The sequence below is a fragment of the Arvicanthis niloticus genome, chromosome 6, assembly GCF_011762505.2.
Source record: "Arvicanthis niloticus isolate mArvNil1 chromosome 6, mArvNil1.pat.X, whole genome shotgun sequence".
Lineage (NCBI taxonomy): Eukaryota > Metazoa > Chordata > Mammalia > Rodentia > Muridae > Arvicanthis > Arvicanthis niloticus.
The window spans coordinates 79,478,231-79,491,712 of NC_047663.1; the positions used below are offsets into that span (position 1 = coordinate 79,478,231).

The 13,482-nt window shown below is 38.0% G+C and overlaps 1 protein-coding gene across 1 annotated transcript in view; it reads left to right on the top strand.

The window, feature by feature from the left end:
- Hmmr (hyaluronan mediated motility receptor) overlaps nt 1–13,482 on the top strand; it is a 29,872-nt gene that overhangs the window by 3,210 nt on the left and 13,180 nt on the right. Inside the window, exons 2-8 of the mRNA XM_076937032.1 lie at nt 379–477; nt 1,132–1,211; nt 3,915–3,974; nt 5,545–5,733; nt 7,273–7,359; nt 7,450–7,550; nt 13,087–13,161. Of these exons, the coding sequence (XP_076793147.1) occupies nt 379–477; nt 1,132–1,211; nt 3,915–3,974; nt 5,545–5,733; nt 7,273–7,359; nt 7,450–7,550; nt 13,087–13,161 (691 nt within the window). The remainder of the gene's footprint in view (nt 1–378; nt 478–1,131; nt 1,212–3,914; nt 3,975–5,544; nt 5,734–7,272; nt 7,360–7,449; nt 7,551–13,086; nt 13,162–13,482) is intronic.

The following is a 13,482-nucleotide window of genomic DNA, read 5'->3' on the forward strand; positions in this document are numbered from 1 at the left end:
CACAGTCCCATCTGGTGAGAGCAGTTCCTCAACTTAGATTTCCTCTTCCTATGTGTGTAACACAGTGGCTCTCAACCTGTGAGTCTCTACTCCTTTGGGGTCCAGGAACCCTTTCACGGGGTCACACATTATTATTTAGGTGTTTATATTACAATTCATGATGGTAACAAAATTACAATTATGAAGTTGCAGTGAAAATAATTTATGGTTGGGTATCACTACAATATGAGGAACTATATTAAAGGTTTGTAGCAGGAAGATTGAAAACCAGTAGTTTAACTTAAGATCGTAGATTCTTACAAGCATTGCTAATATACTAATAGTAGTAATAAGGTAAGTAATGTTAAGTAAAACATTGCTCTCTTGTTTTTTCTGTAGGTTGTGCTCCATCTCCAGGTGCTTACGATGTTAAGACTTCAGAAGCAACGAAAGGACCAGTGTCTTTTCAGAAATCACAAAGATTTAAAAACCAAAGAGGTAATGGGTCCTTAAACAAACAGTGGTTAAAAGGCCTTATAAGCTGACATAAGCAATACTATTGAAATTTTAAAATGCTTTTGTACTTCGAGAGTTCCATGGTCAGAAATAGATCTTAATATCCTTATTTGGTATGTTTATGGAAGAACCAAGTACATAGTGCTGTTTTCAGTTAGACTGTATGTAATGAGAGAAATTGAGCAAGATATTTACAGGTAGTTTTCCTATGATAATTTGCTTATCCTATCTATCGGAATGTGGGACTGTCAAATGGGTTGGAGAACGAGCTCAGTAGTTAAGAACCCATACTGCTCCCTCAGAGGACCTGAGTTGGCTGAGCACACAAGTACACATAGGCCCTCCTACCACCACCACCACACACACACACACACACACACACACACACACACACAGACAAGTGTATTTATTTTAAAAAAAAATAATTTGGCTTTTGAAAATAAAGAATATCGGGAAGGTCTTATGTCTATAACAAATAATTGTGCAAGTAATTATTTGAATTATACAATCCAAAGGAAAGCGTACCCTATTAGAAATTTTATTATATTTGGTTAAAACATGTAAACAACACTAGTGACCATGTTGATTTGTTTTTTTTTTTTTTTCTCTCTCTCTTTCTATCTTTTTTTTTTTCAGAATCTCAGCAAAATCTTAACATTGACAAAGATACGACCTTGCTTGCTTCGGCTAAAAAAGCAAAGACCTTGGTGTCAAAGGTGAGAAACATCTATAAGACAATTGGTATATTCTTTGTCACTGACTACATACTTACCAGATGTGTTTGCTTGAAATGGCTAAGTGTGTAAATCAAATTTATAAGTAAGTTGGGGGGTAGAGAGTCAGCTCAGTGGGAGCAGTCATTGCTCCTCAGAACTCGCTTCAGGTCCCAGGACCTGCAACTGTAGCTAAAAAAATCTATCAGTTAGTGGAATAAGTATCATTAGAATGCAAGCATGATTCCCGGTCTGCGTAAGTTATTAGGGAGTCTCTTTGAATGTGCTCCTGGTTCACAGTTACAAAGCCATGTCTTTATAGAGGTAAATCTGATAGTCGCCTTGTAAGCCTTTGCAAACCTGCCGTTCTTTGCTGTGTTATCACCATCAAAGTTGCGTGCCTTTGTTTGTTTGTTTTTAGCTTGTCTGATATTTTTTGTGGGGGAAGAATAAGTACGTGTGAAAAAAAGAGAGAAATTAAAATACCAGTGGCTAAACAGTTGTTACTCCAACTGTTGTAGAGTAGATTAAATTCTTCATAACAGAGTTGGTGATGTAGCAGAGTCAGGAGGACGTGGCGTTGCAGACTTTAGTCCATTGTGGGCCATTCCAGGGCTGCTGGGCCTGGGTGCTATACGAAAGCAGGCTGAGTAAGCGATGAGGAACAAACCATTAAGCAACACCCCACCGGGGTCTCTGCATCAACTCCTGCCTCAGGTTCCTACCTTGCTTGAGTACCTACCCTGATTTTCTTCAAAGGTAGACTGATAGTAAGCAAAGTAAACTCTTTCTTCCCCCAAATTGCTTCTGGTAATGGTGTTTCTTAGTAACCGTAAAATAGTGTGTGAGCATCTGTATGTGCATGCAATGCCCATGAAGGCCAGAAGACAGTGTTCATTAACATGGAGCTGGAGTAACAGATAGTCCATAGTTGTGAGCCACCCAGCATAGAAGCTAAGAACCAAACTGGGGGACTCTAGAAGACCTCTAAGTATTTTTAACTGCCGTGCCATCTCTCCTGTCCTGGAACTTTAAGTTTTTAGTTCTCCTACCTGTTCTGTGTGTGGTATTGAGAATCAAGCCCAAAGCTTATACATGGTAGGCAACTGATTCACCACTAAAAGCAATCCTCTATTTAGATCATTTCTAATTTTTTTAGAAAAACGTTAACTATATTTTTTTTATAAAATATAGATAAATACGTCTGGCAGAATTTTTAGATTTAAACCGGGCAGTGATGGCACAAGAGTTTAGTCTCAGCCCTAAGGAGGCAGAGGCAGGCAGATGTTTAAATTCGAAGCCAGCCTGGTCTACAGAGTGAGTTCTAGTACAACCAAGGCTACAGAGAGAAACCCTGGCTTGAGGCCTGCCCCCCCCCCCAATGCATTTAATTTGATATGTTATAGGTCTGAATAAGACAACTCAATTGAATTTTTGTACTCTCATAAATTTATACTAATATTAGAAAAATTGAAGTGCAATTTGGCTTACATTTTATTTGTATGGAATAGTGGACATGTGTTTTTATGGGAATGGATATGAATGACATGACTTGATTTCTTTGGTAAAACAATTTAAAATTTTTTAATTAATTGTGTATGCATAGATTTAACAAATGATAAACCTTTTCTCGTAGAAAATGCCAACAATTTTGAAGTGAATAAGATTGGGCCTTTCAACTTAGAAACACATAGAACAAACCTTTTTTTAATACTGTATAAACTACATTTTTATACACAAGATTATGTAAAGACTGTCTTATGTAAATAAATGCCATGAAAACAATCAAAATCATAGATTGTAGGGTTACAATTTTTTTTTTTTATTTTGAATGTAATCAGGTTGGGGGGGCTTTAAAATGATTTTTCTCTAAAAGTTTTTTTTCTTTTGGTTAGGTAGCATAATTATTCAAAATATGCTACTGTCTATTGTTAAATAGACACTGAAGTTTTAGTCATAGAACTCTCTATATTATATAAAGAAAAAGCTATTTTTCTGATGGGCTGAAACTTTGAAAACTAAAATATTTACAAATTTTAAGAACATTTTAGCTGGGAAGTAATGACACACACCTTTGATTCCAGCACTTGAGAGGCAGAGGCAAGCAGATCTCTGTGAATTGAAGGTCAGCCTGGTCTACAGAGTGCCAGAACAGCCAGGGCTACACAGAGAAACCCTGTCTCTCAAAGGAAAAATAAAAATAAAAAAAAATAAAAAAAAAAGCCCGAAAATACTATTTTCTGTCTCATAAAGAATGTTTATAAAATATCTCATGACCTTCTACAGTGCTTAAAATAGACACAAAAATGGGTGTGTTGGTGTGCAATTTCAATCCCAGCCCTTGAAGGTTGTATTGTATTCATGTTCAAGGTGTACTGTGTAGTGAGATGTCTCAAAAGTCTAATGATTGGAGGCTAGAGAAATGGCTCAGTGGCTGCTCTTTCAGGGGACCTAGCTTCAGTTCCCAGCATTCACTTGGCAGTTCACCACAGTTAGAAGTTCAGTTCAGAAGATTCAGTGTCCCTTTCTGGCCGCTGCAGGCACCAGGCACACACATGCTCCTCAGTCATATAAGCAAGCAAAACACACAAAATGGGAATTCTTTTTTAATTTGGAAAAGGACCAAAAATAAATAATTAAATATCAAATTGGGCTGTGATGTTTGTGGCATGTAAATTCATAATTGTTCTTTTGACTTTTAAACAGAAGGAGCCTCAGAAGGAGTCTCAGAAGAATGATAAAGATGTGAAGAGATTAGAAAAAGAGGTAAGCCATCCTTTCAACTTACAGAAAAATAAATGCTATATAACAGAAAGAGAATTATATAGACTTTCAAGCTAAGATTCTAGCAATTTCGTATCAGAACCTTCAGGAAATAGTCCCTTGGCTTAGGCACTGGTCTCATTTACTTTAATATTGAAGGTCTTTATTTGAGACTCCATGGCAATGTGGATCTCGTGTTTGATGCTTATGCATGTGGTGATTGGCTCATTGCTTATTGGTGAGTGGCACTGCCAAGATTAGGACTTACTATTTGGATCAGATTTTAGGTTGGCAAGGTGTTTTGTTGTTTTGTTTTTGTTTTTTTTTATAAGATTTATTTATTTTATGTATATGAGTACAGTGTTGCTGTGTTCAGACACACCAGAAGAGGGCATTGGATTAAATTACAGATGGTTGTGAGCCACCATGTGGGTGCTGGGAATTGAACTCAGGTCCTCTGGAAGAGCAGTCAGTGCTCTTAACCACTGAGCCATCTCTCCAGCCCAGGTTGGCAATCTTTTACCCAGACCTTACTTTTCATGGGTGTGTAGTATGCATACTTGTATGTATGCGTGTTCACATGTGTGTGTAGATGTGGAAGCCAGTATCTTCGTAGATTGCTCTCTACCTTCATTGAGGCAGAGTTTCTCAGAAGCTGAGCCCTACATTTCAGCTCATCTGCCTAGCTAGATTGCTCCAGAGATCTGTTTCCATCCAAAGCACTGGGTTTAGAAGTGGGCCACACACCTTAGTGGCATTTACATGGTCCTGGAGCTCTAAACTCCCATCCTCAGATTTCAGCAGCCAGCTCTTGCTTACTACTGACAAATGTTAGCTTCTTTGTTTTTCTGCTGTTTGTTTAACTAGTAGTAGCAATGAAACTGATGACCCATGGCTGTCTATTAAATTCTACTGAGGACACTGCTTTCTCAAAATATTTAGCACTTCAAGCTATAATTTGTGTAGTTAGGACTGGCAAAAACAAGATTGTTATAAGTTTTTTTTTGTTTGTTTGTTTGTGTTTTTTTTTTTTTTTTTTTTTTTTTTTTTTTTTTTTTTCGAGACAGGGTTTCTCTGTGTAGCCCTGGCCATCCTAGAACTCACTCTGTAGACCAGGCTGGCCTCAAACTCAGAAATCTACCAGCTTCTGCCTTCCAAGTGCTGGGATTAAAGGGGTGTGCCACCACTGCCCGGCTGTTACAAGTTTTAGGTGACTAAATAAAGCTATCTTATACTTGTAAGTTTGTGGCAATTAAAAGTCATTGTATTTGTTGGTGGTGTTTGTATGTGACTGTGGCTGTGTCTGTGTATATTTGAGACAGGTTCTCAGTCTGTAGCTCTAAATGGCCTGGTAGACCAGCCTGGCCTGAAAAATAACAGACATCTGCCTGTTTCTACCTCTCAAACGATAATCATGCATTTATAAGACATATCTTTAAAATAAGGGAAATATGATTATTCCAGTAGCAAGTAAAATAAGAATATCTGAACATCATATCAAAATGTGGGTTTGCTGGTTTTGAGGCTTCTGGTACCACTAGGATCATGTGTTTATCTTCTCGTTTTCTTCCAGATTCGTGTTCTTTTGCAAGAGCGAGGGGCTCAGGACAAACGGATCCAGGACATGGAATCTGAGTTGGAAAAGACAGAAGCAAAACTAAATGCAGCAGTTAGAGAAAAAACATCTCTTTCTGCAAGTAATGCTTCACTGGAAAAGCGGCTTACTGAGCTCACCAGAGCCAACGAGCTGCTGAAGTCTAAGGTACTTGAACTTCATGACAACATCACAGTTGAATGGTGAGAAGCACCGTCACGCTTGGCAGGTTAAGCTTGTGAAGCTTGCAAGTGTAGGTGAGGCTGTTTATTCACTACACTGCAAGTAGAGTGCTTGCTTTCACCAGTCCTGATCACACAAACGAGAGAGACAGTCTACAATGCTGAATGCTGGTCTATTTCAAGGAGGCTAGAATGGTTCTGAAAAGAATGAAGTAGATAATGCCAAACCATTAGTCTGGCTCTGACTGTTAAATTAACTACTTAAATGTTAGATTACTTCTGTAAGAGAGTCTTACCTTCTTTTTTTTTTTTTTTTTTTAATAAAAGGGAACTTGGTGTGGGTTAAACAAAATGCAGCTTTTTGTTTTGCTGTCTGATATTTTCTCACCCCTGCTACACTCCAGTACAAATGACCATCAAAGAGTATTTGAGAATTTACATTTTGAAGTCTCTTTTTTTTAAAAAAAAAAAAAAAACCTTCCCCTGAAAAAGATGTAGTGTCACATAGGAGTAATACTGCACTCAGAAGCTGAGGCAGAAGGGTTTGAGGCACATCTACACCACATGGCAACATGTCTTAACAAAACAAAACAAAAGCCACTCTTCTAAGGGTTTTCAGGGAATGCAGTCGGGAATAATGGAGTGAGTGTGCTCAACACATAAATTGTGTTTATAAGTAAGTGATGTCCTAACAGATCCTAAATATAATATGCTTCCATTGACCAACGGTAGAAATAGAGGGAAGAGACAAGTCACGGTTGGGTTGAATTCATTATTTATTCAGGGCCTGTGACAGGCTTTCATGTAGAGAGTACGTGCTCATTATACAGATAGTGAAGTGTCTATTAGAGCCCAAGGGACATTCTGACCTAAAAGGCCTGAGTAGGCACCACATCCTGCATACTTCAGATGTCCCAGGTAGCTGAGACTAGTCTAGCAAACTTAGTTCCACAAATCTTTCTGAGGAGGTTTGTCTTAGAAATGACCACTTAGACTGTTTCAAAAATAAACTAGAAAAGCAAAGAAGAAAGAAAAGAGACGACAGTGCTGAGCTCTTCTCTCTGCCACACAATTAATAGCTCCAGTGACAGGCACAGTAGTCATTTGTTTGCTTGCTTGCTTGTTTGTTTGTTTGAGACAGGGTTTCTCTGTAGCTCTGACTGTTATGGAACTCACTCTGTAAGCCAAATGGACCTCAACCTCAGAGATCCACCTGACTCTGCCTCCTGAGAGCCGGGATTAAAGTTGTTTGCAAACACAGCCCAGCTCCCTTAGTCAGTATTTAAGCAATTCTTTTTCTTGGTGTTTTGTTTTTTTGATTTTTAATTTTTGGTTCTTGTTTTGTTTGTTTTGTTTCTTGAGACAAGGTCTTATGAGGTCCAAGCTGATCTTGAGCTCCTTGCTCGTCTTTGCCTCTATCTCTCAAGCACTGAGATGACAGACATTTGTTACCACACAGAGCCTTAAGTAATTATATATGTGATGTGACAGAATATATATCTGAGTTCTTATATGTTTATTGTAGTTTTCTGAAGATAGTCATCAAAAGAACATGAAAACTCTAAGCCTGGAGTTGATGAAACTCAGAAATAAGAGAGAGACAAAGATGAGGGTGAGTGCTTCCTTTGGTGTGTGTCCTGTCTGTTGACTCCGGGGACCTAAGAATGTCTCATTTCCTAAAATAGTCATCTCTGTTGTGCAGAGTCTGATGGCTAAGCAGGAAGGCACGGAGCTGAAGCTGCAAGCCACTCAGAAGGACCTGGCTGAGTCTAAGGGAAAAATAGTCCAGCTGGAGGGAAAACTGTAAGTGGTACAAAGAAAAAGATTGTTGACTGTGACAGTGGCTTAATCTTTTTCTGCATTTAACTGTTCTCTCAAACTGTACAGATTAATAGGGTTCTAATGTTTCAGTGTACATACATATTTTTTAATGAGGAAATCAAATTAAACATCGGAATCTCCTCATTTCTTTGTAATGAAAACAGCCTAGCTTTTTGTGTTATACAGTCTTTCCTGGCCTTACTGTATAGCACACCAACTTTCTGCTCCTGTCTGTATTAGAACTCATGGACCAAACGTGCCCATGACCAACCATTCCCATTCTGACCTTCCTCTGTTTCCCCAGCTTCAGTAACCAGTGGTCTAGGATAATCAATTTTTTAATTTCACACTTTTGTGCAACGGTATGGTATTTGTCTTTCTGAGCCTCCCTTATTTCATTTGACATAATGAACTCTAGTTCCATCCATGATATCACAGATTGCACTCATTTTATATATGCTTAAAAACTACTCCATTCTGTATCATTGGTACCGTTTTCTTATCTATTCATCTCTTGAATAGTTACCCATGGCTTCTAATTACATGGCTCTTGTATATAGTGCTGAGGTTAACATGAGACGGTAGCCAATGCTTCTGTATGCTGATTTTGTTTTCTTTGCCTGTATAACCACAGATGGAATTGTTGATCTTATGGTAGTTTATTTTCAATTATATATATATTTTATATTATATTATATATATATTTATATTATATTATATATATTTTATATTTATATATATAATCTGTGTTGTTTTCCATAACTATGCCAAATGAGTTTCCTATCACCAGTATACAAAGGTTCTTTTTCTTCCACATGCTCACCAGCACTTGTTAACTTCAGTCCTTGTATTTGTCTTCATGTGTGTGAGGATTTTGTCTGTATGTATGTATTTGCACCATATGCATGCCTGGTGCCCATGGGGATCAGAAGAGAACATTGGATCCCCAGGAACTGTAGTAATAGGTAGTTGTGATCCCTGTGTAAGTTCTGGGAATTGAGATCCTCTGTAAGAGCAATGAGAACTCTTAGCTGCTAAGCAATGTCTCTAGACTCCAAAATCAATCTTCTCACACACAAACACCTTTTTTTTGGTGCATTGATAGGAAGGGGTTTTGCCTGCAAGTGTATCTGTGCACCATTTGTAGACAGTTTCCACAGAATCCAAAAAGAAACTTTCTGTGACTGGAACTATAGATGCTATTACCCATCATGTGCTACTAGGAGCTGGACCTCGGTCATCAGGAAGAACAGCATATATAGGCTCTTAACCACTGAACTACCTCTACAACCCTAGTCCTTTTTTATAATCATCAGGGTTTTTTTTTTAGTATATTTTTAATTGAAATACAATTATATTATTTCCTCTCTTCAGCACCTCTCAGGTACCCTCCTTTTAACCCTTCCTATGGACCCCACTTTGAAGTTGATAGTCTCTTTTTCTTTTATTGTTAGCATTATGCATGTACATGCTGTGTGTGTGTGTGTGTGTGTGTGTGTGTGTGTGTGTGTGAGAGAGAGAGAGAGAGAGAGAGAGAGAGAGAGAGAGAGAGAGAGAGAGAGAGCGCATGCATGCACAAACACACTCAAACACAAATATAAACTTGTAGGCATTGATTCTGGTTTTTGTTATTTAATGATTATTCTTTGGTGAATTAATACTTTTTTATTTGCATTTTTTCTGGTAATTAATGATATTAAGCTTGTGTAATTTTTGAAAGAAAAATGTTCATTTATATTTATTGCCCATTTTTAAATTTGTTTGAGGTGTTTTGTTTTTACTATTAAATTTTGTAAGTTCCTTATATAAGCTAAGTATTTGTCTTAGTTAGGGTTTTTCTTGATGCAAAGAGACACCATGTCCACCTCTTATGAAGGAAAACATTTAATTGGGGCTGGCTTACAGTGTCAGAGGTTTAGTCCGTTATCATCATGGCAGGAAGCATGGCAGCCTCCAGACAGACATGGTGCTGGAGAAGGAGCTAAAAGTTCTACATCTTGATCCCCAGGCAGCAGCAGGAAACTATGTGCCACACTAGGCCTCACTTGAGTTTATAAGCCTCAAATCCCACCTTCACAGGAACCACTTCTTCCAACAAGACCACACCTAATAGTGACACTCCTTGTGCGTCAAGAATTCAAACACACAAGTCTTTGGGGGCTGTTACTATTCAAACCACCACAGTATCAAAACTTTATTAGAGATAGACTAGAGAGTAAATATTCTCTCCAGCTCTGTAAGTGGTCTCATCATTCAGTTACTTCCTTTGCTGTCTAGAATGTTGGTATAGTTACATTCATCTAGTTTTGCTTTTTCTGCTTTGGGGAGTCACACAAACACACCAGTACCAGTGTCCTGAAGCATTATCCCTGAGTGTGTGCTAGTAGTATAATTGTTTTAAGTATTAAGTACATAGTTCATTTTAGTTGACTTCGGAAGCTGATGGGTGAAAGGGACCTACTCTCATTTTTCTGCACGAGGACTCAGTGATCCCAGCACGATTTATGAGGTGTCTCCTGTCACCAGTGCTTGTGCTATGGGTGTTTGTTGCTTCCTTGGCTCTATGCCGTTAACATATCCAATTAGCTTTTTTTCACTCTGACACAGTGCTTTCACTTCAGTAGCTTTGTACTATGTTAAATCATATAGTAGAATCACTCTTGCATTGCCTGTTTTGCTCAAGATGTCTTTTTGTTTTATGATTTTTTATTATTTCATATTTTCATACAAATTGTAGATTTCTTGCTATGTGAAGAATGTCCTTGATGTCTAGTTAGAGGTTGCATTGAATTTATGAACTACTCTGATAACTATTGATTTTTTCCCCCATCTGTAATATGAAGAATTACTTATATCCTCTTAAAATAGTTGTATATTAATATGTTATTGTTTTTTTTTTTTAACAAAATCTCAGTCATTTGATTTTACTAATAAAGACTCAGGAGCCAGATGTTGGGTTAAAGCTTGTTGCTAGCTCAGAGAGACAGAAAGCACCCATCACCCAGCTTGATCTTCTTCCTCAGCTGATGTCCCAAAAAGGAAATTCTTCTCCTTGCCTTTGCAAAAAAAAAAAAAAAAACCTTCAAACAGAGTGTCCCTCCCTTCTATTTCCTGTATGTCTCTACCCATCCTCCTGACTTCCTCTTACTATGTTTTTTTCCTGTTATCACTCCCTGTCAACTGGTTGCTTGCCCTTAACCTATGGTTGACTTTATTTAGTCCTGTTTACAGTAAGCAGAAAGCTCTTGGATTAAAGGTGTGTGCTAGGGCTGAGCCAAGTCACAACTAGAAACAGATTTTTCCAGTAAACAAGACAATCTCAGGGTTCACAGTCTGATCAAATATCCTGTAACACTATACTTTTTATTGCAGAAAAAGGATCACTTGTTGTGGTTTTCAATGGCACATGCCCCATACAAGTTTCTCTTTTGAATCTGTTCCTAGTTGGTCATGTTGTTGGGAGGTTGTGGGGCAGAGCTAGAGGAAGTAGGCCTGTGAGGATGGCGCTTGGAAACTTTAAAACAAAACAAAAAATTTCAAGGGATCAATGAAAAGAGCCAAATAAAATACTGCAGCATTTGTGAGGTGGAGGCAGGAGTATCAGGAAGTCAGAGTGAATTCTGGCTACCAAGTAAGCTTTGTTTAGTCTGCATTGTGTTCATTGTGCTCTGACTTTTATATTTCCTTTATTAATTTAAGATTGCAGCAAGTTGTTAACCCCTTTGTGTTTGCCTTTCTCTGAAAATTAGAGTTACTAAGACTTTCCTCCATGCTTTGTTCATTCCTTCACTTAACCCCTTAAGTCCCAGGTAAATCCTAATCATTCTCAAACACAGTGAATTATGTTACCTTTCACTACTTTCCTGCATCTGCAGTTAAGAACAGGGAAGGTCTTAAAATCTTTATTCTAGCATATTATATTGAAATAGTTGCCTAAAACGACCCCAAACTGAAACTCTGGTATAGGAAGATAGGATTAATGTTCAATTATTACTTTGTAAAAAAAAAAATTACTGAGCTATAAGTTCTATATAACATAATACAATGTAGTGATCATGTTTGTAGTTCGATGACATCATAGCCATATATATAAAACATTAACCAAACTGAAAACATTTCCAGCCCTGGGAGTGCTGCCTCTGTAACCTTGTAAGGTTCCTCTCTTTAGTAAGCATATAAGAGTGGGATTCTCAAGCCAGAATCATGCATATTGAACATAAGGGCTGAGAGATAGTTCATTGAACAAAGTACCTGCCAAACAAACCAGAGGACCTGAGTATAGATCTCTAGTTCACACATAGAGTGTTGGGCCCAGGGGAATGTGTCTGTAACATCAACACTGGTGAGCAGAGACACGCAAATGCTGGCTGCCTACTGGACAGTCAGTGCAGCCAAAGCAATGAGCTCCACATTGAGAGACCCTGTCTCTGAAAATAAGGTCAGATGGAACAGAGGAGGCCACCTAATGTTGGCTTCTGGCCTCCATAAGCACACACATGGATGTATGTACCTGCATACATAAACATCACATACACCACTTACACATACACACCACATGCACACAGAGCTGTCCTGCTTTATAATTCTGCAGCAAAGTATGGTCTTTAGAGTTGTTCTGTATTCATTGTGTTTGATATTGCTGGTCTATTTCCCCTTTCTAATGGTGTGACATGCTAATTTGTCATTTGTCTTTGTTCTTCCTGTTTGAAACAAGGTTCTGGGTCTCAATTAGCCCAGGAAGTGCCGGCCGGTGGTGGCGCACACCTTTAATCCCAGCACTTGGGAGGCAGAGGCAGGCGGATTTCTGAGTTCGAGGCCAGCCTGGTCTACAGACTGAGTTCCAGGACAGCCAGGGCTACACAGAGAAACCCTGTCTCGAAAAACAAAACAAACAAACAAAACAAAACAAAACAAAACAAAAAAGCAAAAAAAAACCCAAAGTAGCCCAGGAAGTCTTCATAGTCTGGATCCTCCTGCTTCAACCTCCCATGGCGCTAGGATTTACAGACCTGGACCATACAGCCTGGCAGTAGTTTAATACTTTAAGTTGTTATTAATGTTGACTGCTATCATGTGTTTTATAGACCTTACATATCGTCTATTATGAAATGTCTATTTAACGATTATTCCTCACACTAGATCATCTTGAAAAGCCTTAACCACATAAGTAATTGAATACCATAAATACCATACAGCCTGGAACAAAAGCCTCTTGGCACACAAAATGTGCTTTGGATTGGGAAGGAAACTAGGAAAGTTGCAAAATAAGATCATTTCTTATTTATAAAGTGGTTCTTGTTGTAGCTCTTTCAACAGATCAAGTTTGGAAAGCGTATTCATGCAAATAAAATCTGATCTGTGTTGATATAAGTTGTCAATTTGAAAAAACTCACATGAAATTATAAGAATTTGACCTCTAGAGTTATCTTGCCTGATGTAATATTTAATATATATTAAATACTATGCATTAAATAAGTGAATAATATGTATTTACTTTTTTCTTTTTACTTTTTTTCAGTGTTTTAATAGAGAAAGAAAAGATCGATGAAAAATCTGAAACAGAAAAACTCTTAGAATACATAGAAGAAATTAGGTAATATATAGTAGCTTTAAAATTAATTTCCAGGCTGGAGAGATGACTCAGCAGTTAAGAGCACTGGCTGCTCTTCCAGAAGATCCATTTCATTTCCTAGCACCCACGTGGTGGCTTATAGCCATCTGTAACTCCAGTTCCCAAGGGAATCTATCCGATGCCTTCATCTTGCCTCTGTGGGCACTGCACATATGTAGTATACAAACATATATGTAGGCAAACACTCATAGACATTGAATAAATAAATAATTGAAGTGAAAATTAATAAATAAAATGAACTTTACTGGTTTGGGATGTAATGTTGTTGGTAGAGCACTTGTC